We start from the raw sequence: 27,069 nt of genomic DNA on the forward strand, positions 1-27,069 counted from the left end.
GGAAAAAATTGTATTTTTTTCATGAAAAATGCTTCGGTGGCATTTTAAGAAAATATTTGGGTTTTTCCCCTTAAAGTATCACAGTGGTCACTATAGACCATTTGTAGACAGAAAAATGCATGGAAACCTCCAGCAATTAAATGAGTAGAATAAGGGAAATAAAGTACTCTTTGAATATGTGAAGGTACAGTATTTTTCTGGTTATAAAATGTCACTGAAAAATTTGGGTGAACAAAATTGAGAAACATCTATTGAAAAAAATTACCCCAGGTCCCTAACATCCGTTGTATTTACATCAACATTGTATTTGCCTCATCTTTTTTTGTGCAGGTAGATGCAAATTGGAACCATAACAGATTATTGTTACTTTGTGTCCTGATTGTTCTTTTAATAATAGGTCATGAGCACCTAGACCATATTATAAGGTTTGTATGTGAGGCCATAGAATAGATCCACCTAGAGGTTAGTATATGGAACTCTTGGGTGGCTTCTCCAGCCTCCTGGCTTCCCTAAACATCCCCTCAGCCTCCTCTGAGCACTTGAATGAGAAGGAGTATGTGTGTTAAAGGGAATTGGCTTAGCTGGTACTGGGTGTACCCTTAGTATGGATGGAATGGGGTCTAGTAGAAGGCTTACAGTCTTTAGCCCATGTCTCTGGCTACAGTAGAGCATGAGGCAGGGGCCATGAGAGATAACATGAGGAGCTTTAGCATTCAAAATGGGTTAACTAAGAAAATTAACCTTGCAGAAAAAGAGCCATGCCTACTTTGGCAAGCTCCCTAGCACCGTTTCGTATGTTCACAGCCCCTAGTAAGGGCTGCAGTTGGCCGTTGCCCCGTCATCCTAGGGAAGGTCTGTTGATGTGCTGTCAGTTGATGAACATTCGTCAAGTACGTGTCCTTTCAGTACATCAAGCACTTTTGAGAAGTAAGATTATGCCAAGACGGAGGAAAGTGCCTGCTGAAAACTTAAGCAGACGTTACCGAAAAAGCAAGACAGAGGGAGGAGATCGTCAGAGACCAAAGTTTCCGTTTCGTTTAATTTCCTTTTTCTCTTCCATTCGCAGATGCTTGTGTTAGCCGTTCTTGATTAAATGCGTTGATCTCTGGTGAAGGGGTGAATAGAACTCTTCGAATTTTCTTAACAGTGAGAAAAGTATGATTTGTAGCACTTAGAAGGAGGCTTCTTTTCTCAGGAGTTTTGTTGAGGTGGTAACTTAACTGTTCGCACACCATGCCAGGGCTGCGAAGTTCGGTCTTTACAGTAAAGAGGAAATTGATCCTTCAACGTAAAAGGCAGCTTCCTAATAATATAAATACAAGGTGGTAATTTATAACACGCAGCCAAGTGGATTGAATAGAAAGGGCTTCTAATCTCTTAAGGTCGTGGGTTAGTTCTAGAATGTTTTCTAGCTCATTCATCAATAGCCAGTTGATTGTTTATAATGGAGTAACTAATGGCGTTTAATAGCAGAACTGGGGCCTTTTGACCTGTTTCAGGAATTTTGAATGTTTATTTGATGCGAGACAAGTGGCTGGGGATAGAAGAACATGATGTTCTTCTTCGTTCTTTTAAAAGACAGGATATTTGCGTAGAAAACTTTTATATGGAAAAGGCGACCTCTCGTTCTAGTTTTTCCCATGTTAAACTGATACTCCTGACTTCCGCATAATCCATTTTAGAGCTGGCAGATACTTTCAGTCCCCTAGCTCAGCCCTTGTACTGAGCGGACTTCTGGCAGGTGAAATGCGTGGGAAGGGTTGGGGGTTGACCTGCTGCTTCATTCTTAATTTTCCTTTCCCCGATTCTTTGCTTAATCCCTGATCTGTGTTTATATATGCGTGATGTGTGTAATACTCCTCTTCCATGGGTTGAGGTTTCTCCATTCAGTGTCTTTCACTCAGTGGTGGCTCCCACCCTTGTAGATGTCTGGGACATTTCACAGCATTGGAAGCCAGAGCCATTAAGCATTTCCTTTGACTAAATTGCTCCCAGTTTTATAAGGCCTTGGGTCTTCTTAACTGACCTCCATCAGCTTTGGCTTAATTCATGTTCCCCGAGCTGGATAATATTCGACTCTGCCAGGAAAGATAAAAACCAGCCTTAAGAGATTTTTAAAGTGACTGTAGATAGGAAGAAACCCTAAAGGTGACCATAAGAACCCTTCACCGATTACAAGTAGTGTCCATTTATTGAGCATCTCTGGCGTGCTGGGCATTATCCATATGAGGTGAGCAGTAACAGCGTCATGTTATGGATGAGGTCAAAGAAAATCACAGAGGTTAGATCTTCTCTCCATTCAAGGTCACACTGCTCATAAGTGAGGGATCCCATGCTTTCCCCACTGTATCACTCCAGTTTAGATACGTAGCATGTTACAGTGCTTGTTTCCACCCCTGTGTTACGTGCTCATCCTCGAGCCCTGGGAGTAGCAGTTGCTTGATCCTTAGAACGTAAACACTTAAGCCTCCAAACTGAAAGCTGAAGGAGAAATAAACCCTGATCACCTCTTTGACTCTGTCTTTCAGACACCTGTAGCATCACTGGAAACAGACTCCCTGCCCAGCATTTTCCATGAGTACAAGCAGTTGTCACAAGGGAGATCTAATTTCCCCATTAACTTAAGCTTCTGATCGTTGCGGAATACTGGGTTACACTGCTCTGGCTGGTCCTCTCTTAGCCACCGAGTGTCTTATAATTGGCTTCAGGCATAATGATTAAGAAGGAATGATTGCTAGCTGTCTTGGGCCTGTACAGTTTCTCTTTAGCAGTTAAGATCAGACCCTGATCCTGAATTCTGAATAATGGGGGAAAAAGTGAAGATGAACATTACAGTGATTAATGAAGCTGCTACTGATGGCCGGGACCGGGACCGGGCCCCGAATGTCTAATTTTGCTCTATTCCTCATTGAGAAGAAAGTCTCCTAGGAAGAAAGGGAGGAGTGGGGATGCAAAAGAGTTATACACGAACATGTGAAAGCTGCTAGTTTGATAGGAGGAGCAGATGTAAAAGCTCCCCCCCTTCTCCTTTCTTCTCCTTACAGCAAATTATTATGTTTTGGTTGATATTGGACCTAACTGGTATGGATTTTGGAATTTAAATTATGTCTGCCATCCTTACAAGGGCTCTGAGGCAAAAGGCATGGTTTGAATAAGTCTAAAGAGAAGGGAGTTTGGATCCTTCAGGTCCCTTGGCTTTTGTTCTGTTGACTTCCATAGGCGAAAGAGATGAATATTTTAAAACTTGCTATATGAAATGAAGGATTAAGGATTTTATAGGTGCTTTAAAAATCTCTGGTGCACGTAAAGCCATGTGTGGAGGGTTGGCAGTATAGTAAAGGTGAATTGGATGAAGGAAATTTGTCTTCTCGGGAATGTTGATTATAGTCTGATTGGGCAGGAAGTTTAAGATGCGTGGTAAAACTGTGTGCTTTGCTTTGCTTTGAGCCCATAATAGCCACTCAGTACATACTTGTCAAATTGCATAGCCATTAGGAGGGATTCAGTGATCAGATTTTAACTTGTTATATCAGTTTTATAGAATTTCTGTATATAGCCCACTCAAACAATCTTTGTATTTTCAACTTATATGGCCATACTAAAGAGTCTTTTAAAGTGTGTCAGAAAGGAAATCAATTTTCTGAACAATCAAAGGAATTAGAATTGAGTATGTATGTAGCACCAAGCTAATCTCTTAAAGTTTAAATTAACATCACACACAGCACGCACGCACACACCCTTCCTAGACAGAATTTGAGTCATGGGAAACAAAGTAAGGTCCATGATGGTATTGGACAGAGGGCATGGCATGCTGGTTTGAAATCAGTTCTCCTCTTAATTATACTCCAAAGCAGCTACGTTATACAGAGTAACACCAACCCATAGGTTCTTGATCTGAATGAGGAACTCTAAGACTTTTATTTTTTTTCCCATAAAATGTTCAGTGTCTTAGCATTTCTTTGACCTGGAGCACTTTGAAGCTTAGACAGTGAACTCTGACATTGTATAGCTGTTTTAAATTAAAACACCTCTGAAATGCCTCTCTGCCCCCACCCTTAAAACCTATACAACTGTAGGTGCCATTCACTAGAAATGCAAGTAAGTATTCAGAGTTATTTATTAAATGAGTCATCAAAGCACAAGTCAAATAGTTTCCAACATCCTACTTTTACACTAAATGGTGTGTGCCAATTTTATGAGCAATATAATAAAAATCCAATATTAGGGAAGGACCTGTGGTTGCCTTTGGAATCTTCTCTTTTGGATCGTGAACTAGTAATAGCAGTGGATTGACACAAGGCTTTGCATATTGATCTCAATGACCAGGCTTTAGTTTCCCAGCATGTGAGAGCTACGTGTGCAACCTGCGGGACACATACTAACGCAACTCAGCGTACCTTCTTTATTATGTCCCAGACGAACCAGCAGCACTTGGCAGGGCTGCTAGGGATTCGAGCAAGGTGTGGGAAGTGGACCAGATGGCATTTCCAGGTCGCTTCGTACCCCAACACTCCCCAGCTTTGAATTCTAGAAAAGTGCTACCTGCATCTGGACACTCAGTTGAGAGACTTCCACACGAGAAAATTTATCCCCCCCCCAAAAAACATCATAAATCACACCCAAGAATGCAAGGAAAAAAATGGAAAAAAAAAAACCAAGTCACTGGAAAGACATTTTCCTCTAATTAAAACGCTTAACCCGTATGCTTCATATTTAGCACAGCCCCGAGCTGGTGTTGATTGCTATTGAGGAGTGAAATGGGACACGTTTCCTTGGCGAGAGCAGCAGTTCTCAAACCTTAGGGGAAGCAGAGTCGCAGATGGTTAGGCTCCATGCCCAGGGTCTCTGATCCGGTGGGTTTAGGGTGGGGTCCAAGAACTTGCATTTCTGACAAGTGCCCTGGTGATGTGGTGTTGATGTTGGCCTGTCGTGGGACCACACTTGAGAATCACTTGGGATTTTGGAGAGAATTAGAGGCCTCTCAGGTACCTGATTTGAGTAATGCTTTTCATATGGTTCCCCTAGCTCCTTGCGTACTTTCTGGTCTTCTTCCGGGGAGAGAACTTGGGCAAAAACGCCAGGCTGTGCACTTGTAATGGAGGTGAGGAGTTGACTTGCGTCCCCGTTCCCCCACCACCAACCTTTTTAGCTCTTCAGAGGGAATCCATTTCCCTTTGTCTCCTTGAAGAGGGCCCAGGAAATACAAAACAAGCAAAACTCAATCAAAGGAAAAAGAAAGAGCTCCTCTCCCCACAAAAATGCCCCGCAAACAAAACACACATAGTTTGAAAAGCTGGAACCCAGAAGACTGTGGACTTTGAGGCTCAAGCCACCATGTGGTTGACGAGCTGGGGGCATAGGTATGGAATCTCTCGGAAGGAAGCAGTCACACGCATCGCCTCCAAAAGGCTTCAGTGTTTCCAGTGCAGGTTTTGAGAAACTATTGGGAAGTAGTTTTCAGCCTCTGATTTGCCCGCCCAACATGAGAAGATAATGGCTTTGTCTCGCTATTGCATTTTGAGAAGATTGCTAATGTTCTTCTGGCTTCAAAGGAGGCACCAGATTTTTTCTTCTGCTCCATGTTCACTTGGAGGCACTTTCTTAATTGATGTGGTCCTTATATTTTGCTTTAGTATTTATTACATTTCCTGCTTGTAAACTTAATATCGTGAAGTGTTTATTTTTATACCAGCCATAGGTTCATTAAGAATGATTGTTACAGATACACCATTAGCTCTTTTCTTCTTTGAACTGCCTAACAAAAGCTTCAGGAGAAACTAATTTGCCCTTTGTACTTGAGAGATTAAAATCTTTTAACACTCGGGCCAGAAAGTAAAGGTGGAATAACCAGGTATTCTTACGTATTTTTCTGTTATTTTCCCTGTTGTCCGGTAAATATACCAAATCTGTGGTTGAGTCGGCTAGGCATTGCACGTCTCTCTACCCCCCTCCCCCCCTTCCCCCTTCTTTCCCTCTCTCCCCACCTCCACCCCCACCCCCAAAGAATCTCATGATGTTACCATATGAATCCTTTAAGAACCCAAGGTCAACTTGGATACCCCAATTTTTCACAGGGAACACCTGAGAACTTATTTTCAGAAAACCTCAGTGCTAGCTTTTGTGGTATTTCATTATGTTTCTTGGCCTCCAGCATGTCCCAAGCAGTGTTCTTGCATGTCACGTAGATGTAAGGAGAAAAAAAAAAAATTGTGTCCAAGTAAAACAACATGTTTTGAAAATACCTGTCCTGGTGTCAGGTTTCAGTTAGGAGGCATTGTTAGCTTTGGTTTAGATTCTTGCAGTAGAAAGTTCTGGCAAACCTCATGTTTTAGATTTCATGTACCCATTTTTATCAAGTTCTTTATTTACCTTGTGACTGAATGAGAGAAGTGTGTGTGTGTGTGCGCGCGCGTGCGTGTGCATACAAGCATGTTTTATATTGACTACTGGGAAGTTGTTGGTCTAAAATAATCATTTTTCCCCTTTCTTTAAGTGTAGACACGTGTAAGTGACTGTGACTCGTGACCTAGATTTCCTTTCATTGACACGAAAAGGAATCCACCTTATATACGAGTGTGTTTTCCAAATTCATTTTGTCATATTTTTTCCAGTTTTCAAACTGACCTGAAAAATGCTTTGTTACTTCATTACTGAAAACCCTTTCTTCCTTTTTTTTTCTTTTTTTGTTTTGTTTTTAGAATTCTTCAAAGAACTACTGGAAAATGCAGAGAAATCCCTGAATGACATGTTTGTGAAGACTTATGGCCGCTTATACATGCAAAATTCTGAGCTATTTAAAGATCTCTTTGGAGAGCTGAAGCGCTACTACGTGGCGGGAAGCGTGAACCTGGAAGAAATGCTAAGTGACTTCTGGGCTCGCCTTCTGGAGCGGATGTTCCGCCTGGTGAACTCCCAGTACCACTTCACGGATGAGTATCTGGAATGTGTGAGCAAGTACACCGAGCAGCTGAAGCCCTTCGGAGACGTCCCTCGGAAACTGAAGCTGCAGGTTACGCGTGCATTTGTAGCTGCCCGTACTTTTGCTCAGGGCTTAGCGGTCGCAAGGGATGTAGTGAGCAAAGTCTCTGTGGTAAGTGCTCTTTGCATCCTGTGTGTTTTTGTTGTTTCATTTTAAAAGAAAGTTTGGGGGGGGCGCAGTCGGTTGGGCGTCAGACTCCTGATTTCGATTCAGGTCGTGATCTCAGGGTCATGGGATGGAGCCCCAGGGCGGGCTCCATGCTCAGTAGGGAGTCTGCTTGGGGTTCTCTCTCTCTCTAGATCTCCCCCTCTTGCTTCTGTGTGCGTGCTCTCTCTCAAATAAATACATTTAAACAAAGAAAGTTTGGGAGGTAGAAAAATCAGTAGAATTCCATGGACTCAGTAACCATTTTCTTAGTTAGATACCATGCTGTGATGAACATCGTCCTATAACATCGTTCTTTGCAGTGGTTTCTTGGGTAGCTATTCTTGGAAGCAGAATGCATGTTCACTTTGGAACCTGGTTTAGTATTGCCATACTCTTTTCAGCTCCTATTCTACTTCCCCTCCAGAGAAAGCAGCAGACAGGCTCCATATTTGGTTGCTTTGAGTGACTAGGTTTGGGCCTGCTAGTTACAGTCTAGAGCAGTATTGAACATGCATTAGTACGTGGTTCCTTGTTTTAAGGTACGCTCAGAGCTCTTTAGAAGGCAGAGCTTTTTATGACAGTTAGTGGGGGCCACGTGCTCTTGACTTACGGCTTTGTTTATAGGGTTACCAATAGAGAGAATGAAATTGGAATATGTAGGCAAGAGCAGATTGAAATGAGGCACATTTCCCTCATTTGTAAGCTAAAGGAATTGGACAATGTTCTTTGAAGCCAGCTTAAGGAGGTATTTCAGGGGCCTCCTTGAGGAGAGGCAAGGGAGATGAGGGGAATCTTCTAGTAAAGCGAGACTCTGCATCTGTGACTTTACCTCCTGGCTGCACCAGAGAAACTTTGCTTTTCTCTCTTTTCAAAGTAGAGGGTTTTTTTTAAGATTTTATTTATCTATTTTGAGAGCAAGCAGGGGGAGGAAAAGGGAGAGAGAATCTGGAGCAGACTCCTGGCTGAGCACGGAGCCCGACGCAGGGCTTGATCTCACGACCCTGAGATCGTGACCTGAGCCAAAATCAAAAATCGGACACTTAAACTGACTGAGCCACCCAGGTGCCCCTCAAAGTAGAGTTTTGAGCAAGATTTCAAGGGGGAAAAGGTTCTATGGCTCCTTCACTCCCTGCTCCCCCAGAAAAAAATGAAATTTGAAAACTTCTGGAAGGTCTTCCTGCCTCTACCCTTCCATGACTTAATACCAGCAAAGAAACAGTAATCTGGGACAAGTTACCTTTGGAAGACTCATCTTGGTGCTGTTACATTTCAGCCCTCAAAGGAAAAGCCAAATTGTAGTCCATTCGCTAAAAAAAATTGCAGACAGAAGGACAGCAGCTCCTACTGAGGCCATTTGGTGGTTTTGAGGACTGGAGGGCATGGTCAAAACGAAAACTGAACAGCGATACAAACATCTGGGCTATCAGTCTGATTGCCTATCAGTTCATTTAGAGTTCGGGTGACCACATAATTTATTGTCCAAACCAGGATGCTTATTGTCTAAACCAAGAGGTGCTTCTTACCAGTCTTACCCAGACAGCATGTGCCGCTAAGTTTGAAGAAGCAACCAGGCTTGTCCTGATCAGGCCAGGCTTCGTGGTTACCCTCGTTAGAGAGGAAACTTAGACGTTAACCCAGTGAAGGTAAGATTCTAAAGAATCGTGTACCATAAAAATTAGGTGTTTCGGGGCTCCTGGGTGGCTCAGTCGTTAAGCGTCTGCCTTCGGCTCAGGTCATGATCCCAGGGTCCTGGGATCGAGCCCCGCATCGGGCTCCCTGCTCGGCAGGAAGCCTGCTTCTCCCTCTCCCACTCCCCCTGCTTGTGTTCCCTCTCTATGTCTCTCGCTGTCAAATAAAATCTTAAAAAAAAAAAAAAAAAAAAAAAAAAAAAATTAGGTGTTTCTAAGATAGTTCATCCTAAGATTGGGTGATAGGAGGCTTAGTTGATTGGTCATCGTCATTATTGCAGGTTTGTATGTTCTCTCTCATCTTCAGGCACATAAACTTTCAGGGAACAACAATTCTTTCCAGCATGTTTTTGTTGACTCCTTTTCCTCCTGATAATTCTCCTTATAATTTGCAAAAATTTGTTGGAGCATATGAGAGTAGGTGGGAGCAAGTAGGGAGGGTGATGGTTATAATTAAAGGAATAATCTGATTCCTGAACTTCTGCCAACCTCAGCAACCATTATGAATTTTGCAGATGCTCATGTCAGAGTCCTGAAACAAGGCACAGTTATTCCACATCACAGTTATTGACATGGTAGCTCACCTAAAACATCTGCCCTCCTTCATCGAGTCCTTGCATTCATCCTCAGCTGAATAGGCGGAAAGGCACTGCTCTGTGGTTTGAATGAGTGTGTGTGTGTGCGCGTGCACACTCGTGTGGAAGACAAAGGCAAGAAGTAGAAAGACCTTTGCAAGCATCTGAAAATGGTTGTTTTCCATTAGCCATCTCCCTTTCAGTTCTTGGGAAGAGGGACCAGGCCGGCAGAAGTCTGGTTAGCCTCACTTTGCTAGGTTGGAAACTCCCTTAGAGAACTGAGATTCCAGAGCCTCCAACTCACAGCTGAAAGCAGTAGATGAAACAAGGAAGTGCTTTAGAGACCCTTCGTTGCAGATTTAGAAGATCAAGGGCTAAAAGGCTTGCGGTTGTCCACTCCAGCCTACCTCCCGGGGTAGGGAGAAGGAAGGAGTTGTGGCTTCCCAGTGTCACATTCTTCTTGACATGGTTCTCAGAATTCATAGTGGGAAATCCATAAGATTGGCTTTTGTATAAACGATTCAAACACCCTTAACTATACAATAAAGAGTATGTGGCTCAAAAGAGTCACAGTTTCTGGTGTTTCTTCTGGTATGAATTTTTTTTCCAGCAAGAGATTTCCTGTGTACCTTAGTATTGTTAGGTTGTTTGAGAAAGTTCCTTTCTAAATATAACCCTAAATTTGCTTCAGAATTGATCTGTATTCTACGTTCATTGTATTTTCTCATATCTGTGTAAGAGATGTTTGCGTAGTTACATGAGAATACAATGAATACAAGCTATAAGGCTTGATTTACTTTGAGTAAACATTGCTTGCCAATTGTTTAGTTAAAAATACTCTTTTATGTCTACTTAAAAGTTGAATTTGTAACTGGAAGCTTTTTAATAATGTTTTGCTTCCCTACTGAGCTTCTTCTAGACTTAAGGACTGATTTGAAATCAAACCCTTCAACTAAGTTGGGTCATGTTATCTAAATTACACAATGATAAGATACTCAGGTATCAGATCAATTTCTAAAGGAGTTAAAACACAAATTATTGAAAAATCTCTCATCTATATAATGTTTCTGCCTAGAATTATCTAAGGAATACTTGGATATTTGAGAAAATACTTAATACGTTAATTTCTGGAGTATGACTCCCAAACAAACCAATTTTAATTTAAGATACAGTGGTGTGGGGAAGACAGTAAATGATCTGACTATCAAAACCTTATTTCAAGGGGCGCTCAGTCCCTGGGTGGCTCAGTCGTTAGGCGTCTGCCTTCGGCTCAGGTCATGATCCTAGGGTCCTGGGATCGAGCCCTGTGTCGGGTCCCCTGCTCCGCGGGAAGCCTGCTTCTCCCTCTCTCACTCCCCCTGCTTGTGTTCCCTCTCTCGCTGTGTCTCTCTCTGTCAAATAAATAAATAAAATCTTTAAAAAAAAAAAACCTTACTTCAAATTGAGCATGTTGGAAACAAAGTCTGCAGTTGCTGTCCAAGGGTTGTCTGCAGGTGGGACTAGAGCAACTCAAGAAATAGACACTCCTTTTGGTGTCCAGTAGAATGAATTACCTTGGGCTTGAAAAGACCATTCAGAGTGGAGAGTATATTTCCTCATTAAAGAGAGTCACCTCACCCACCTCATCTACAAAGAGGTCTCTGAAAGTCAAATATGAGAAGCACTGGGGTCTTGGGGGTAGTTACTGCATACTCAACTCAAACACGTTCCCACTTTCTCTTCATAAGTGGATGCCCTGTTTTTCCAGCTTACTTTTGCCACACAAGGGTTGTAGTTAAATGCTGAGCAATGATTTGATTATCACTAAGCCTTTTAAAGGCCATTAGCACCAGTAAGCTTAACTTACTTCAAGAGAAAGTCACTTCTTAGGCCAAGTATACTTGCCTTGCTTCAGATTTTTGGGCCCAAACCTGCAGTGACTGCAGCTTACTCCACTGAGCTTTACAATTCCAACTGCAGAAAAGTCCCTTTAATTGGTAACAAATGGTCCAAGAGCACCCTGGCACTACACATCTCTGTATGACTTAGTCCTTCGTTACACGTCATGGTTCATGATGCATTTCTTACTGACCTGCTCTAGCAGCAGTTTTGCCTGGAAGGGTGAAGTCTGTTGTGGTCTTTCAGAAATGCACGAGTGGTTACATGCACCATGAAAATGAATAGCTCCTATGCCAAAGAGAGTTGCATTCTCATGGTTTCAATTAACACTGACATAATGGGACTATGTCTACACCCCCACCCCAAACTCCAGGGGCTATAATTAGAAAGCAGTGCCTCACCATTGTGATGTCTAAGTGATTGTCCTGCCTCGAGAACAATTTCCATTGCCCCCCTTCAGTTTTGTCTGTTCACAACGCCCTGACACCTGCAGGAGTACTGCACAAATGATCTTGCCATTTCCTGCATCATTATAAATGTAAATTCTAATAAAGGTCTGTCCAAAAAGCTTTTAAGAAGCTAGGCGTAGACACTTGTTCAACCCTGAATATTTGTTTACACTCACCCCCTTAAACAACTCGAATTGTGAAGAGGAAGGTGGGACTGTAGCTGATAGTGGGGGACGAAGTGGGACAGCAGGAGCGTGGAAAGTGTTAAGGACTTGAGACGGCGTGCTCTCGGAACAAAAATCGAGCCCTCTGCAAGGAGGTTAACACAATGATGCTTCAGTTTTATCGACAGCGCATCAACAAATATTCCTGAATGGGCCCTGGTTTGTTCCACATATTTTGTTATGTCTTGAAAATTCTGTTCTCGGGAATAGGAACATCTCATCCTTCTTTCTTTTTGTGTGTGCAGTGAATTCAGACCAGGACGTTATTGTGGCGCCTGGGTGGCTTAGTCGGTGAAGCGTCTGCCTTCGGCTCAGGTTGTGATCCCAGGGTCCTGGGATCAAGTCCCGCATCGGGCTCCCTGCTCAGTGGGGAGTCTGCTTCTCCCTCTCCCTCTGCCCCCCCCCCCGCCCGCCCCCACTCGTGTTCGCTCGTGCTCTCTCTCTCTCAATCTCTCTCTCTCAAATAAAATCTTAAAAAAAAAAAAAAAAAAACCCTAGGAAGTTGTTGAATAAACTCATCACATCTCACAACATGTTTGGGTTTCCTATCTTTTTTTAATCATAATTTTGGGAAATATTTCCCCTTATTTTTATTGGGTGCTTATGTTACCAAGCAACAGATAAAATCTAGGTCTTTTTTGTTTGGTGCAGTTGGCTTTGCAGACCAAAAAAAATGTTGCAGCAAATGTATGTTAGGGACTGGAATAAACTAAAAGGAAATGTGTTTTTAACTTGAGTGCAGCATGTTGACTGCCATCACTGTGTAGTGCGGCTTAAGGTTCATCCGGAATCACCGAAATGAAATCCAGGCTGCATGAAGAGTTCTTCTCCAGCAGTTTTCTTTTTTCAGGCTGCTTGCAGTAGTTTTCAATGTGGTGTTTGGAAAATGCAGGTTATTGAGTAGAAAGTCTCAATCTATATTAAAAGAGTCTTTGCAGAGAAGGGGCCTTTTCTGCAAAGGCTTTTTGTAGCAGAAATGGCATGCAGATGTCGATGTCAGATGTCTGTCGGGTGGCAGGAATGAGTATCCTACAAAAGGGAAATGAGGATTCCCCTCCACACCCTCCCCCCACTGACTTTTACCATGAAACACAGACAGCCTCCTAAAATCCTAAGGCACTTCAATGTTTAGAAAGACTCTTGTCAGTCTTGAAGGATTTTATAAGACTTGGAAGTTGGCTATTAATATCTTGTCGTTATGGGTCAGTAACTCAGATAGATTTTGATTTGAGGGCGTATAGAAGTGTTGAGTCCAGATGATGTCCCCTTTCTACAATACTGTCCCCCAAAACTAAACAAGTCAGACCACCTCATTCTCACGTAAGTGATGTCAGACCTTTTTCTTACATAATATCCCACTTCCTAGTAGAAATTGATCATCTCTGCTACATTTAGCCATAATTCTTTAAAAATGTTAAAACTTTGGTAAAATATGTGTATTGTTTTCTGGTGTTCGTTTGTTTAAGTGAGCTTTTGAATTCTTCGTGAGCAGGGGCCGGTGGGTGGTATATATATATATTTTTCCCTCGCCCCTGTGCCATCTCGACCTATTGTGAAGATATAGCAATGGCTGAGGAAGTCCTTGTTGTTCATTAAACAGTATGTCATTTCATCGAAGGGTCTAGTCAAGCACATCCACCATGTGGATGAATCCTAACTTGCCCTCCAACGTAAAAATGGTTTCATTTGGTCACTACATTTGAAAACCACAAATTCTCACCAGAAAACCATCCAGCCTCATAGCTGAGCGTTTGCTGTGCGTGGATCCCCTTTGCTAGGTCTGGGGCGCTGTGGGGAAAGGACCAAGCTTCCTGTGCCCCCCTCAAGTTTCTTTTACTGTAATGTTCCTCAAAAGAAGCCACTCTGATACACATCAGGGAAGCTGAGTGTACATGCTCTAGAACCAAAATGCCCACTTTCAAATCTTGGCCATTCCCTTGAAGATCTTGTCTGAGTCCCTTAATCTCTTTTGACCTCTGCTTTCGCATGTGTGAAATGAATTGATAATATGCCTCTCATATGATTATGGGGAGGCTTAAATGAGTTAATACATGCAAAGTACTTAGAAGAGATCCTGGCACATAGTAAATACCTTGTAACTGTATCTTATATATCAATAAAATCCATTAAAAGCTATCACTAGACAGGTAATTCTGACATAGAATAGAATATTCTTCTCTTCGGTTTTGACATCAAGACCCTGCATGATCATGAAACCATAGAAGCTAAATAAGCATTTTTTCCTGAGACCATTGATCCATTCTTTGTGTTAGTGCTTCGAAGGGGGAAGGGAGGAGTGTACAGTTTCCCTCCTCTGCTTCTAAATATTTTGAGAAATAACTAATCTCTAAGAGACGTTTGAAAAATGTGCCTTTTATCAAAGCAATCATAACCCCCCACTCCCACTCCTACCCCAGCCCCAAGGATTCTGGCATCAGGGCTCAACAGACCCTTCTAAACAAAAGGAAGACCTCAAATGTTAGTCAAGAGGACCTATGACCCAAAGGAACAATTATGTTGAATATTTTAAGTGGCATGTCATGCCATAGAGCATCAGTATAGAATTGAGGATTAAAAGACAACCTTGGAGTATAGTTGCCCCTTGTGTTAATCCTCATGGGGCAGGATCTACCACTTGGACTTGGGTCCCCACATAAATGTACTTTAGTAAGTAAGTTATTTAGGGACTCAAGAAGCAATTGATTTTGAGGATTATGAGGGAGTAGAATGTGAATGAACTTGAATTAAAAAAAAATTTTTTTTTAAAGATTTTTATTTGAGAGAGAGAGCACTTGCACACGAGTGGGGAGAGAGGCAGAGGGAGAAGCAGAGTTCCCGATGAGCAGGGAGCCTGACATGGGGCTCGATCCCAGGACCCCGGGATTGTGACCTGAGCCGAAGGTAGACGCTCAACTGACTGAGCCACCCAGGTGCCCCTGAACTTGAATTTGTATTCAAAATAAATAAAGCCCCGGAACAAAGCCCCTGAAAATTCCAAAAGCTAGGCAACCATTTTGTTTGTCCACTGGGTACTCCAGAGCCAAAACGGAGAAGTGGTCCTTGGCACTCTGGGTTCACCATCCTGAGCTTGGTTGGGTCCGTGAGAGTGGGGACCGAAGGCCTGGGGAATGGTCACGTTATTGGTACTTCCTCTGGGGGGCTGAGCATTGCAGGGGACGCCTGTTTCTTTCCTTTTCCTGACTGTGTTAAAACCCTTCTCTAGGGGCGCCTGGGTGGCTCAGTCAGTTAAGTGTCTGCCTTCAGTTCGGATCATGATCTTGGGGTCCTGGGATAGAGCCCCATGTCGGACTCCCTGCTCAGAGGGGGAGCCTGCTTCTCCCTCTCCCTCTGCCCCTCCTCCTTCCTTGTGTGTGTGCGCTCTCTCTCTCTCTCTCTCTCTCTCTCTCTCTCTCAAATAAAATCTTAAACCCAACCATTCTCTGTACCAGGGCCTCATTCCCACGCAAGGGTTTTGTTTCCCAAGTCTGAATAATGTGAAGTTGCACATAGCGGTCTCAGTAGTGGTCCTGAGACCACAAAGACTCCGTTTGATTTTCTCCAGCCTGGGTATTGCTCATGTCCTTGCCCATCGTGGTTTTCTTAGAACTTGGCCATCTCTCTTCTCAGTTCTGGTATCTAGTATTTCCATAGCATGTTATAGCTGAGTTCTTGGTGATCCTTTTTAGTAGTTTGACAACCAGTCACGTGCAGAGCATGAGCCAGCACTTAGCCAGGGAATGAAGTGGAAAAAGTCAGCCAAACCCAGCTTCATAATCTTCCTTTAATAAAACTCTGTGTCATTTTGTTTGGTCCCAGTCTTTAAAACTTGAGCTGACATCTCCCTGTGTAGTAGACCAGGTCTGCTGCATCACAGATTTGACTTACAATGGAACAAAGAATGGAGCTGACCTTGGAGACAGTTAAGAAAAGAAAACAAACGGAAAGGTCTTTTTTTGGGGGGGGGGGAAGTTTGTCAAATAGATTATTGTGTTTTAGATTTTGGCTTATTTCCTAAAGGCCCATACCATTTTGGAATGTGTTTGTGCTTTTGAGAGCAGGTTCCCTACTCTAATACAGAGATTCCTACTTGCTACCTAATCACAAGTACATTCCAGAATAATCCCCAACACGAGATAGGTGCTCAGTAACTATTTGTTGACACTTGAGCTTTGTACATGTTTCCGTAGTAGGGCATGGTTTCCGCTGAAGCATAATATTCAACAAATGCCACAGGCTGTAATCCAATTTCTCATAGGCATTTACGTACTAACCCTTCGCCTCTCTGCAATACAGCCAGTTAGGGGTATCATCAACGTGGAACCGAACTATAGCAATACAGAGGGAAACAAGTGTGCCTAAGATGAGGGTTCACGGCCTGTGTCGGAGAAGGTCGGGAACCGTGAGCTCTCTGGGCAATGTTTGATAAGGTGCGGTGCTAGAATCCAATGTAGCGTGGACACCGTCAGCAAGTCCGTTCATCTGTGTGGCCTTGCTTTTCTTGTCTCTTAAATGCGAGAGCCGGACGATGTGACTTCTAAGGCCCATCCCAGCTCTGACTTCTGTGATCCTGGCATTCTCCAGCCACCTCCTCTCTCCAGGCTTGCGTGCTCATCTGTAAAGTGAGGGGGTGGGGCAGACAGGTATTGAAGTCCTAACTATCGATGACTTTAAAAGAATGGACTTTGAGCTATCCAGAAAATCTAGCCCTCCAGACTGGCCATCCCCCCAGGATATTGGGTAGCCAAGATTTCACTGCCCATTAAAGCACAGTGAAAAGGACTAATTTGGGCTCGGTTAAAAACTGCGGCAAGGTCCTAATTCTTGGGAGGGGATGTTGACTTTGACATACACAATTACCAGCTTGTTGTTGGAGGCCAGAGTCCTGGTGGGGATAAGAGGCGGTGTGTGTGTGTACATCAGATAGGAGCCCAGTGGTGTTAAGTTTTCCTCCTGGCAGTTCTAATCCCTCGTTCCTGTTCCTAAGGCTACTGTTGATAAGCGGTCTCCAAAGTCACACTCCAGAGCAGGTGAAGTGCATCCCAGCATCTGTTCCCTGCCCTGGTATCTGCTTTGGAAAGTTTGCTCAGAACACTGGTTGGTGCTGATAGAGAGGAACGCACTAATCCTCTGATAGTGACTCAGAAAGCAGAGGGCGGGGCAGAGAGAACAAGAAGACAGAAACCTTGGGTTAGCTGCCCATGAGTGATGGCTGGCCATGATCCTTTCTAAGCATTGATGAAGATGCAGGACAGGTGGCACCCGCTCTTGTGTGCCTAAGACACTGTCACTGGAGAAGCGAAAAGAGGACACGACGCCTCATTTCTCTGCCGAGGACGGCCAGTACCACGTTTATCCTTGCTGCTTCGCTTCCTCGTGAACTTTTCGTAGCCCCTGTGGCCTGCCGAATGGTATCTCTGTTTCTGCCTGGTCTTCACGTGCCTTTCAGTTCTGACCACGCACACGCTCCTTCCTGGGCAGCCAGCTGTCTTTCCCACAATTCCTCAACCCCAGGCACTCTGCGTTCTCCCTGGTGGGGGCGTTCTCCCTTCAGTGGGCCAATTAAATCCAACCCTTTCTCCCCAGTGTCACCGAAGTCTCCTGTCTTCCATCGAGTGTTCCCTGAGCACTCTGCTTTACTGTTCCCAGGCCTTGGAAGGCCTTCACCTCACCCCAAGTTTAAATGTATTCACGTTCTTGCCTGTAGGCTACATTGAGTTTGGCCTTCAGCACAGCTACGGGCACAGAAGGGAGTACACGCTAGGTTCCCCGCTACACCTCGATGGGGGGGCTAAGTGTCCGAGGCCGGCCCAGTGATGGTAGAGGCCACAGCAGGCCATGCACGGTGGGCAGGAGAAGGTCGTCTCTACTCCTGTGTCTCCTGGCTGATCCTGGAACTGTGTGTGTACGAGGACTTTGGAAAAACTGAGCCACATAAAATGAGTGAGAGTGAGTGTGTGTGTGGGGGGGGAGGCGGGGAGCGGGATGGAGGAAGCATGGGAGTCTACAGGGTGGGAAGTATGTGCACCTGGGTTATTTATGGTCAAGCGGTGTTCTTGCCTCTACCCCCACCCACCCACCTTCTTCCCGGCAGACCCCTTCCTTTTATCTAATCTTCCTCTAGAAGCAGCAGGCCAGGCCTGCTCAGTGTGACCCATCACAACTCATTCTTAAGTTCAATTCATGGCCAAACCTTCAAGGTCAACTGGATGCACTTGGAATGTCTGTGTTATCACTGCCCCACGTTGTCTTTGTCTTCCCCCAAACTAGGTCAGTCCCACAGCGCAGTGTGCCGAGGCCTTGCTGAAGATGCTTTACTGCTCCCACTGCCAGGGGCTCGTGAGTGTGAAGCCGTGTTACAACTACTGCTCGAACATCATGAGAGGCTGTCTGGCCAACCAAGGGGATCTCGAGTTTGAATGGAACAATTTCATAGGTGAGTGAGCGAGGCAGGGGTTTCCGTCGCCGGAGAATGCTCAGCTTCCAGCCACGGGGAATATTGTAATTACCGTCTGTGGAAGTTCTTCTGGTCCTTATTTCTTGTTGGCCAGGGTTCCCACTGTACCCAAAGTTCACACCAGTCTACAAGTAAATGTTCCTTGAACAAGTGGTGGTGTTACGGAAGACCTCAGACACAGGGAATCGCAAGTTGTCATAAGGAGAATGTGACTTCTTGGCACTTCCCCCCCAAAAGGTCCGTTTTAGTTACGCATCATAGGCTGTGTCCCTGTAAATGCTGGAGTATGGCCATCACTGACTGAGCTTTGAAATCATTCTGTCACACTGCGACCGAGCCTTCCGCACAGCGGCCGGATGCCCGTTGGGTATTTGAATCAAGTGAAACCGGATTGGGGGGACTTTAGGGGTTCTCTTTCTATAGAGGATTTAACAGTAACCGACTGCTCCAGTGAGCACGGAGGCCCTTTTGCTCTAGTCATTTTAGAGGTAAGCATTCTCACAGGTCCCTGGCACCCAGAATCCAGACAGCAATGTGAGTGGGGTACCCACTTTCCAAGAGGATTCATCAACATCGGTGGGAAAGGACAAGTTAAGGATCATTTAAATGTCCAGCCATCGACTTGGTTGATGTGCCCTTCATGCACAGCTTAGTCCTGAAACCTCCATGACCGGTACGGAAGCTCCTGGTCCCCCGTGCTGGTGGCACCACGCGCGCGCGCGCGCACACACACACACACACACACACACACACACACACAGACGCGCACGTGCGCGCTAACGGCTCACAAAACAGACTTTGCTCTTCCCCCATCCCCGTCACGTTTGTGTAATTGCAGAACGTAAGTGGCTTTAGAAGCACCTGTTTTTCACTTAATTTGTTCACATCATGGGAACATGTATGCAATTTGCTGGCACCTTTGGGGTGGGGGATTGGAGTTGGAGAGAAGGCTTTTTAGTCTGCATGAGAGCTAATTACCATATTAACTGTTTGAAAATGCATCAATAAATTGGCTCCAACAGATTCTTGAGAACACTGACACAGGAATAAAAAAAGATGTGAATATTAAGCACTTCAGCAAAATTGTAGCCTAAATAGCTCAAAGCGAGGAGACCTGAGAAAATCTACACACAGGAGAGCCGAGTCCCGTGAAAGGGAAGACGGGGCAGCGGAGGCCCATCGTGCCCAGAAGGAAGCCATGGGAGAAATTGTCCCTCGCACTATTCTCTTATTCTAACATGTCTGGCAGAAACTGTAACTCATTGTATTAAAATACAAATTCTCTTGTGCGCTTTCTTTTTTTCATATTTTTCTGTAGAGTTTGCAGGTCCACATCAAATCAAAACCACACTGTGGCCTGCTTAATTAATGTTTTCAAGCAGGTACTCTAAAGCAAGGAGGAGTGAGTTACTGTTGTTCTTGTTGAGAATTTTAAAACCTACATTTGCTCTCTTTCAAGAAACAAAATTAAACCCAAGTGGAAATTGATCAGATTTCTCAATCCATTTTCTTCAGTTCTTTGAAATGATCCTTTTTGGAGGGGTGAGGTATATAATTGTATCTAAACTTAATTTTTAATGGGTATTTTATTCTTTATGTCCCATAAGCTGATCTAACAGGCCAGGAGTAATAGACATTGTTAATCCCCATGCTTTTTTATGAATTTTCACCAGGGTTTAATTTGCTCTGTGGTTGTAGAATTCAGTCCCAATTTACATGCCTCTGCTCGAAGTTCCTTTTTTTTTTTTTTCTTTGCAAAGAATTTTTCTTACCCCTTTAAATGACTGCAGTTAATGAACGGCGAAGAGCTTTTCCCCCCACTTCTTTAAATCAGATCTTGGGGTTAAGTCGGGAAACTGCCTTTTGTTTTCCCGGTGGGTCATGAGGCTGAAGATGGGGGTTTGTGGTTATTGGTGGCGTAGTGCGAAAGGATTCACTTTGCCTGGTACAAGGGAGGGATGCTCTGTGGCTGGGTGGGGGTGACCCAGTGCCCATAGCCTGAGCGCTGAGAGCCCGAGGTTGGACCAGGCCCTTGAAGAGACTCAAGCTAAGTTTTCCACATCTGCCTTCTTGCGGCCGTGGCCTCCTTTCCCTCTCTTGAATTGTTGTCAGCCTTGATCCAGATGGATCCAAACAGTTGAAACACCCTGGACTCGGTTTTGTAAGAGGTTGCCTCAAAAGGTCGACCAAATACTCCCCACCGCCACCCCCAGAACGGTCAGTTTCTAGAGAACCATACATTCTGCTTGGTGGCACCTTGTTTTCCATCACGCATGTGGTTGCCTTAACATTCACCTGACGCCAACCGTACTCGGGTCGCAGGACTTTCGTGTTGGGGTGTTGGGGTGTCGGGGCTGCTGGAAGGAGGCAGGGACCCGTCAGCTATCCCGGAAATGAGGGACCTTTAGCCTAGACCCACCAGAAGAAAAACAACCCCACACCCACCATCTTTGGCTCTCCCTCGGGGCTGGCTGCTTCTAGGGCAGGGCCTCGTTGAGAGCCGACCAGGACTCCCCCCAGGGGCGGGAGGCCGCTCAGCGCATTCCTCAGCCGCCCCGCGCAGGACGCCATGGCACCGGCCCCAACAAAGGCCCGGCTTCCCTCCAGTCCCAGAGTTGACAAAGACGCCAAACAGCCAGAAGAATCGGGTTTATGTTTCCTTTGAGCCTTTCACAAACATATTAGTGATCCAGCCTTTCCTCGCCACTAGGGGAATGAGTAGTTTCAAAATGCTCTGTTTTCTTTTCTTTTCTTTTTTTTTTTTTTCTTGTTTAAACCTCTGCATTTTGGATGTTGATTATCTGTCTATTCATAATATTTTTATTTGGAGCAAGCGACTTCTTCTGCAAAGAATGTGCTTTCTGTACGCGGCAGCCCTGATGCTTTGACAATGATGAACACACTGACGTTGTGTTCCACTTGTTTACAAAAGTCTCCTTTTGCTAGCACATCAAAAGCATTTTTCCCGCTCTAGTACAATGCTATATTCATGCTGGCAGTCTTTACTTAGAGGTTGGAAGCGTCACTTTATTGGTGCTTACCACAGTGCAATCTGAAACTTCATTTGTTATTTAAAAAAAAAAAATGCATTTCACGGAAATCTATTTGTGGTTTGTGACATTGGAATTGCAGCTTAGAGAAAGGACCCCCACGCCTTCAGATGTTGTGTTGCGTCTGTTCTAGGTGGAAGGTGAAAGGTTGATGAGCAGATTGGATTTCATTGACAGGCTGATGCCAAAACTCCTTTGCACCAGAAAGCTGAGGTAGAAGATGGTGGTGGCCTGCAGTCTTCTCCGAGAAGGGCCTATAGTCTTCTGGAAACTAGCCCTCCTTGCTGGGGAGCTGTCCTTGGCCTACCTGGAGGCTGTAGATAATGTGGGCCTAACGATCCTTTCCCTGCCGGGCCTTAAGCACCAGAGTGGAAAGGAGAGCAAACAAGTTGAAGAGTTCAGTGCTTGTCAGGAGTGAAGCAGCCTTTTCCTCATTTCCAGTTTCCTCTAATTTTGACCAGGATAATCAGGCAAGAATACTAAGCCTCATAATCCCCACAAACACCTACGGCAGAAAAACAAGTACCACATATTTTGTTTAAGAGATTCGACGTGTACTAAAACATTCTAGACTCCTCCAGAAGGCCAAGGTGACTCGCAGAGTAATCCGCGAAGACTCACACTGTGAGCACAGGCTTTTTGTGTACTGTGTCTTGTGTTGTCTTTTCACCCGAATGAAAAGAGGCACATGTTTTGCTTTAACTCGAGGCCCTTGTGTTTGAAATGGGAAGTTTATCTTAATACAAAATTGCATCTTTCAAATTTGCATTATTTGAAAAGTCATTAGAATTCCTAGGAACACTGTCATTTGTACTTTCCAACTGTGCGCTCAAGGAGCTGAAAGGGTTTCATTTAAAAAATGAAAGAAAGGAAATGATATGCCAGGATTTTAACGGATTTATGTTTTTGAGTCTTGTAAATGGAACCTAAATGAAAAGATCCTAGGAAGTCACTGGGAGAAGTGGCATGTTATTCTGCCCCCAGCCTTAGGTTTGTCAGCAGGAGCTAGCTCGGAGCCTTACAGTGACAGCCACCGACACATGAGGAATGAATAATCAGTACAATAGAACGTTCCCGATTGGGTTTCCTTGCTGTGGAATAAAGCATTCACCTGGCCGTTTCACACTTCAGAGAGCTAGCAATACACGGTGACTAAATGCAGCTTGTGTAATAGAAACAGACATAAAAACATGAATTGATTATGACGCATGCCTTCTTCCCTACCCCGCACCGGAAACAAAGGCAGTAAGATAATCAGACTGATGACCCAGGGCCGAACTAACGGTTTACTTTTTCTGCTGTTTTGTTTTTCCCCAAACGTCCTATTAGATGCGATGCTGATGGTGGCGGAGAGGCTCGAGGGTCCTTTCAACATCGAATCGGTCATGGATCCCATCGATGTGAAGATTTCCGATGCTATAATGAATATGCAGGAGAATAGTGTGCAGGTGTCTCAGAAGGTAATGAAGGCAGGATAACTGGCAAGGAGAAGCAGAGCCCTCCCTCCCCCACCTCCCCCTACCCCCCCCGGGGGGGGCTTGGGACCCAGCTTCCCTAATGGGACTGTGTTCGCTTCAATGCAGGTCTTCCAGGGATGTGGACCCCCCAAACCCCTCCCGGCCGGCCGGATTTCCCGATCCATCTCCGAGGGGGCTTTCAGTGCCCGCTTCAGACCGTATCACCCCGAGGAACGCCCGACCACGGCAGCTGGCACGAGTTTGGACCGACTGGTGAGCACTTCGGCACAGGAACGGCCGCGTTTAATGACAAAGAACTGACAACATTTGCTCCGAATGCATTTTTAGTTGGAAGGCTTTCAAGTGCGGGTCTTTCAGGTGAAACTTTCCAAGCAGGTTGCATGGGGATGTCCATAAATCTGCCTCTCATTTTCTAGCTCATAAAGCTTGTACTTCGTTAGGAAACGCGACGCATCTCCTGTGAGCACATCACTGTGCCCATTATAGGGAGCACAGAGCGATGAGACTCCTCCTTGTTCAGCGGGAGCAGCAGAGACCCCGGGCTTCACTAGCAAAGGGGATGAATAGGAAGCGCCCGGGGGACAGGGGGTTGGAAGCGAGCCGCTTTGCCCTTGGCAGCGAGCCGCATGCGCCGTGGCCGGAGGGGGCGCCGTGGCAGGCGGTATAGACGCTGCAGCCAGAGGAGGAAAGCCTTGCGGGAGGAGACGGTGGCTTCTCCTTGTACCCACGGGGCCCGGAGGCCGGCGGGCCTCAGGTGGTAGCTGTAAATACAGGGGGAGAGTGGCCGGTGGATCGGGGCCACTCCTTCGGGGCCTGTGTTCCAAGTGTTAGTTCATTTGAGCGAGTTTGTTCTTTTCTGTATAGATTTGATCTGCATTTTTCTCTTGTGACTCAAGCTGAAAATGAATCGCATAGCGCTCTGGAGCTACTTTAGACATGATCAAAAGACACATCTGTAGGCAGTTGTGTGTTTTTACAGAGGTCTTTCTTTTTTTCCCCCCGCCCCTGCTAATGAGGTTACTGATGTCAAGGAGAAGCTGAAACAGGCCAAGAAGTTCTGGTCCTCTCTGCCCAGCAATGTGTGCAGCGATGGGAGAATGGCCGCTGGGAACGGGAACGAGGACGACTGCTGGGACGGGAAGGGCAAGAGCAGGTTAGGCTCGGGCGAGCGGGCTGGCGGGCTCCCTTCCCGCCTGCCCCGGGGAGGGGGAGCGTGGGTCAGACGGCGGTTGCTCAGTAGTCACTCGAGGGAGGCATCACGAAGCACCGGACGGTAGGTAGCAACAGCGTGGATGGCTTCTAGACGGTCTGAGGAACGGGCTTTGTCCCGCAAGCCTCGGGAAGGCACCCAGCTGCTTGTGGGGAGTCCTGGGCCGGAAGTGTGCGATGGTGGCTCTGGTCCAGCACGAGGGCTGCAGCCCGGGGTCAGGCTGTTCCCGTAGCCTCGTCTTTCCAGGATTTAATGCCTGTGGTTCTCGGCCCACCGGCCTGGCCTCCTAAAGCTGCAGTTCCCCCAAAGGCCTCATTCTCTTCTTGGGTGATACCTTGAGTCACTGCCCTCCACACTCAATAACTTTGCTAAGTCCCCACTGTATCGGCCCTTGACTCTGACCCACCAACCTCCGTAAAAGGGGGAGCGTTCCAAAAGGTCCCCGTCAAAGCGGAGAAACAAGAAATGGGGGCACTTTCCCCTGAATTGCACTCAGTAGGACTACTAGAATCGAGGCAGAATTCTCTGATCTTCGGCCACTTTGAGCTTTACCGATCATCTTAGCAGAGTCATTTTTCATTTTAGATACCTGTTCGCGGTGACGGGAAATGGCTTAGCCAACCAGGGCAACAATCCGGAGGTCCAGGTGGACACCAGCAAACCGGACATACTGATCCTTCGCCAGATCATGGCTCTTCGGGTTATGACCAGTAAAATGAAGAATGCTTACAACGGGAACGATGTGGACTTCTTTGACATCAGTAAGCATTTGTGGTTGGAAACTCACACGTTGCTCTCGTACGCCGTGTGAAAGAGAACGAGCGGAATGAAATCTCTCTTCCTTTTTTTTCTTTTTTTTGAAATAGGTGATGAGAGCAGTGGGGAGGGAAGCGGTAGCGGTTGCGAGTACCAGCAGTGCCCCTCGGAGTTGGAGCACAACGCCACTGAGCCCTCCGGGAAGAGCGCCAACGATCAGGCCGGCAGCGCTGGTGGCCTTGTGCGGGCGCAGCCCTCCCTCCTCGCCGCCTTCTGCATCGTGCTCCTGGTCATGCAGAGAGAGTGCAGATAATTCTGAATCTTAGAGAGTTTTCTTCACAAAGTTAAAAAGGCACCGGTTATCACTTTTATACCATCCTAGTGACTTTGCTTTTTAAATGAATGGACAACGATGTACAGTTTTTACTATGTGGCCACTGGTTTAAAAAAAATGCTGACTTTGTGTTTTCATTCAGTTTTGCGGGGGGGGAAGGGACTTGGATGTATAAAGGCGGTTCCTGGCGCCCCCCGCCCCCCGCATCATGTTAAACGTGGCTGACAGTGTAGGTACAGAACTGTAGTTAGTTGTGCATTTGTGATTTTATCACTCTTGTTTGTTTTTTTTTTTTCTTTTTGTTTGTGGGGTTTTTTTTTTTTCCCTTCAATTATGATCTCACCTTGTTTCTTACAAGAAAACCAGGGTCCTTTCTTGGCATGTAACATGTACGTATTTCTGAAATATTAAATAGCTGTACAGAAGCAGGTTTTATTTATCATGTTACCTTATTAAAAGAAAAAGCCCAACAAGCAGTAAAATTTCCATTTATCCCTGTTGTTTTAGTTGCCTTATCTGGAGAGGAGCAGATGTGATTTTGTTTTTTATTATTATTAAGTTAGGACAGAATGTGAAGGCACAGGGGGGCTTCTGAGCCACTTGGTAGGTTGTATTCAGGCATCGATACAAGAAGGCGGCTCTACTTCACTGATAGCCAGGGACTGGAAGAGACTGCAGATTATACCCGTCTTGGTTGAATTGAATTATATAAACTAAGGTCACAGGTCCATTTCTCGAACCCGCTTATACTTAGAGCGGCGCCCATTTAGAAGAAGATAAGTTATCACACGTTCACACTTAGTTTGGGGGTGGGTTTTTGTCTTTTTCTGTCTTATCCAGGCAAGTTAGCAAGCCGCTGTGTGCTGGTCTTCATGTCCACACTGACCTGCTTTGACTTCCTATCCCGATGGCAGAAATAAGTGACCAAGGAGTTCATTTGGTCCCCCTTGTTACAGCATACCAGATTTCACACCCCACCATATAGAATAGGGAACTGTCTGGGGGCTAGCCAGAACCGGGGTGCCGTCTGGGCTCACCGAATAGCTGTCCACACTCCTCCAGCAAAGTTTTCGTCTTTGCATTTGGTTTTGGATCCCAGTTTTTGTAAAACAAGATTGCTAAAGTGTCCTACTTGAGTCGTCTTGCCCGGGCCCCTCTGATCAGAAAGGCAAAGGGCTTGCTGTGGTTCACAGCCGTGTGCTACCCTATCAGCCAAGAAGTCTGCTTGGGGGGGATCTGGGTGTCCGGACTTTTTTCACGTGTTGTTGTTGTTTGGAGGGGGACGGGAGGGAGTAGAGAGCCCAGAAGGCAATAGCTTAGCTGTGACCCTTAGCCACAATTCCGGGGTGGGGGTGGGCGGGGGGATCTGGCAAAGGCCATAACTGTTGTCCCAGGCCAAAGACAACTGCCTTGGCCCCTTAGTACCCCGTTCCTTGTATCCTTACCAAATGACAGCTTCTAAAACTATGAGAAGGTAACAGCTCCCTTTAAAAAGGAGTTCCCAAAAAGTCTTCAAAAAGAGAAAACGCTGCAAGTCTCTTCCTGCTTGAGACAGCCATTGAGATGTCCGATTCCACAGAAGCTAACACCCACAGAGAGGTGGTTTGTGTTCCTGTTCCATCTTCGGTTGTAAGACTAATTCTCTATTTTTATATTGAAACGTAATTACTTGATAGCTCAGGGTCTACATTTCATTCAGCTTTTCACACCAAATTCTGCAAGAATGGTCAACATGGAATATTGGGGGCTGTTGTAAACAGAGGCTTAATTTTATTAGAAGTAGCCAGTTATTTATTAAAGCATGATGTTAATAAAATAGGCATATTCTGGCTGGTGTGTATAAGTGT

The 27,069-nt window shown here is 45.4% G+C and overlaps 1 protein-coding gene across 1 annotated transcript in view; it reads left to right on the top strand.

Moving 5' to 3' along the window:
* Nucleotides 1-27,051, top strand: part of GPC4 (glypican 4) — a 106,058-nt gene extending 79,007 nt beyond the window's left edge. The window contains exons 3-9 of the mRNA XM_036114381.2: nt 6,699-7,090; nt 18,208-18,373; nt 22,774-22,904; nt 23,028-23,174; nt 23,939-24,075; nt 24,718-24,893; nt 24,999-27,051. Coding sequence (XP_035970274.1) covers nt 6,699-7,090; nt 18,208-18,373; nt 22,774-22,904; nt 23,028-23,174; nt 23,939-24,075; nt 24,718-24,893; nt 24,999-25,201 — 1,352 coding nt within the window. The 3' untranslated portion in view covers nt 25,202-27,051. The remainder of the gene's footprint in view (nt 1-6,698; nt 7,091-18,207; nt 18,374-22,773; nt 22,905-23,027; nt 23,175-23,938; nt 24,076-24,717; nt 24,894-24,998) is intronic.
* Nucleotides 27,052-27,069: the final 18 nt, after the last annotated feature.

This window comes from Halichoerus grypus, chromosome X (assembly GCF_964656455.1).
Source record: "Halichoerus grypus chromosome X, mHalGry1.hap1.1, whole genome shotgun sequence".
Lineage (NCBI taxonomy): Eukaryota > Metazoa > Chordata > Mammalia > Carnivora > Phocidae > Halichoerus > Halichoerus grypus.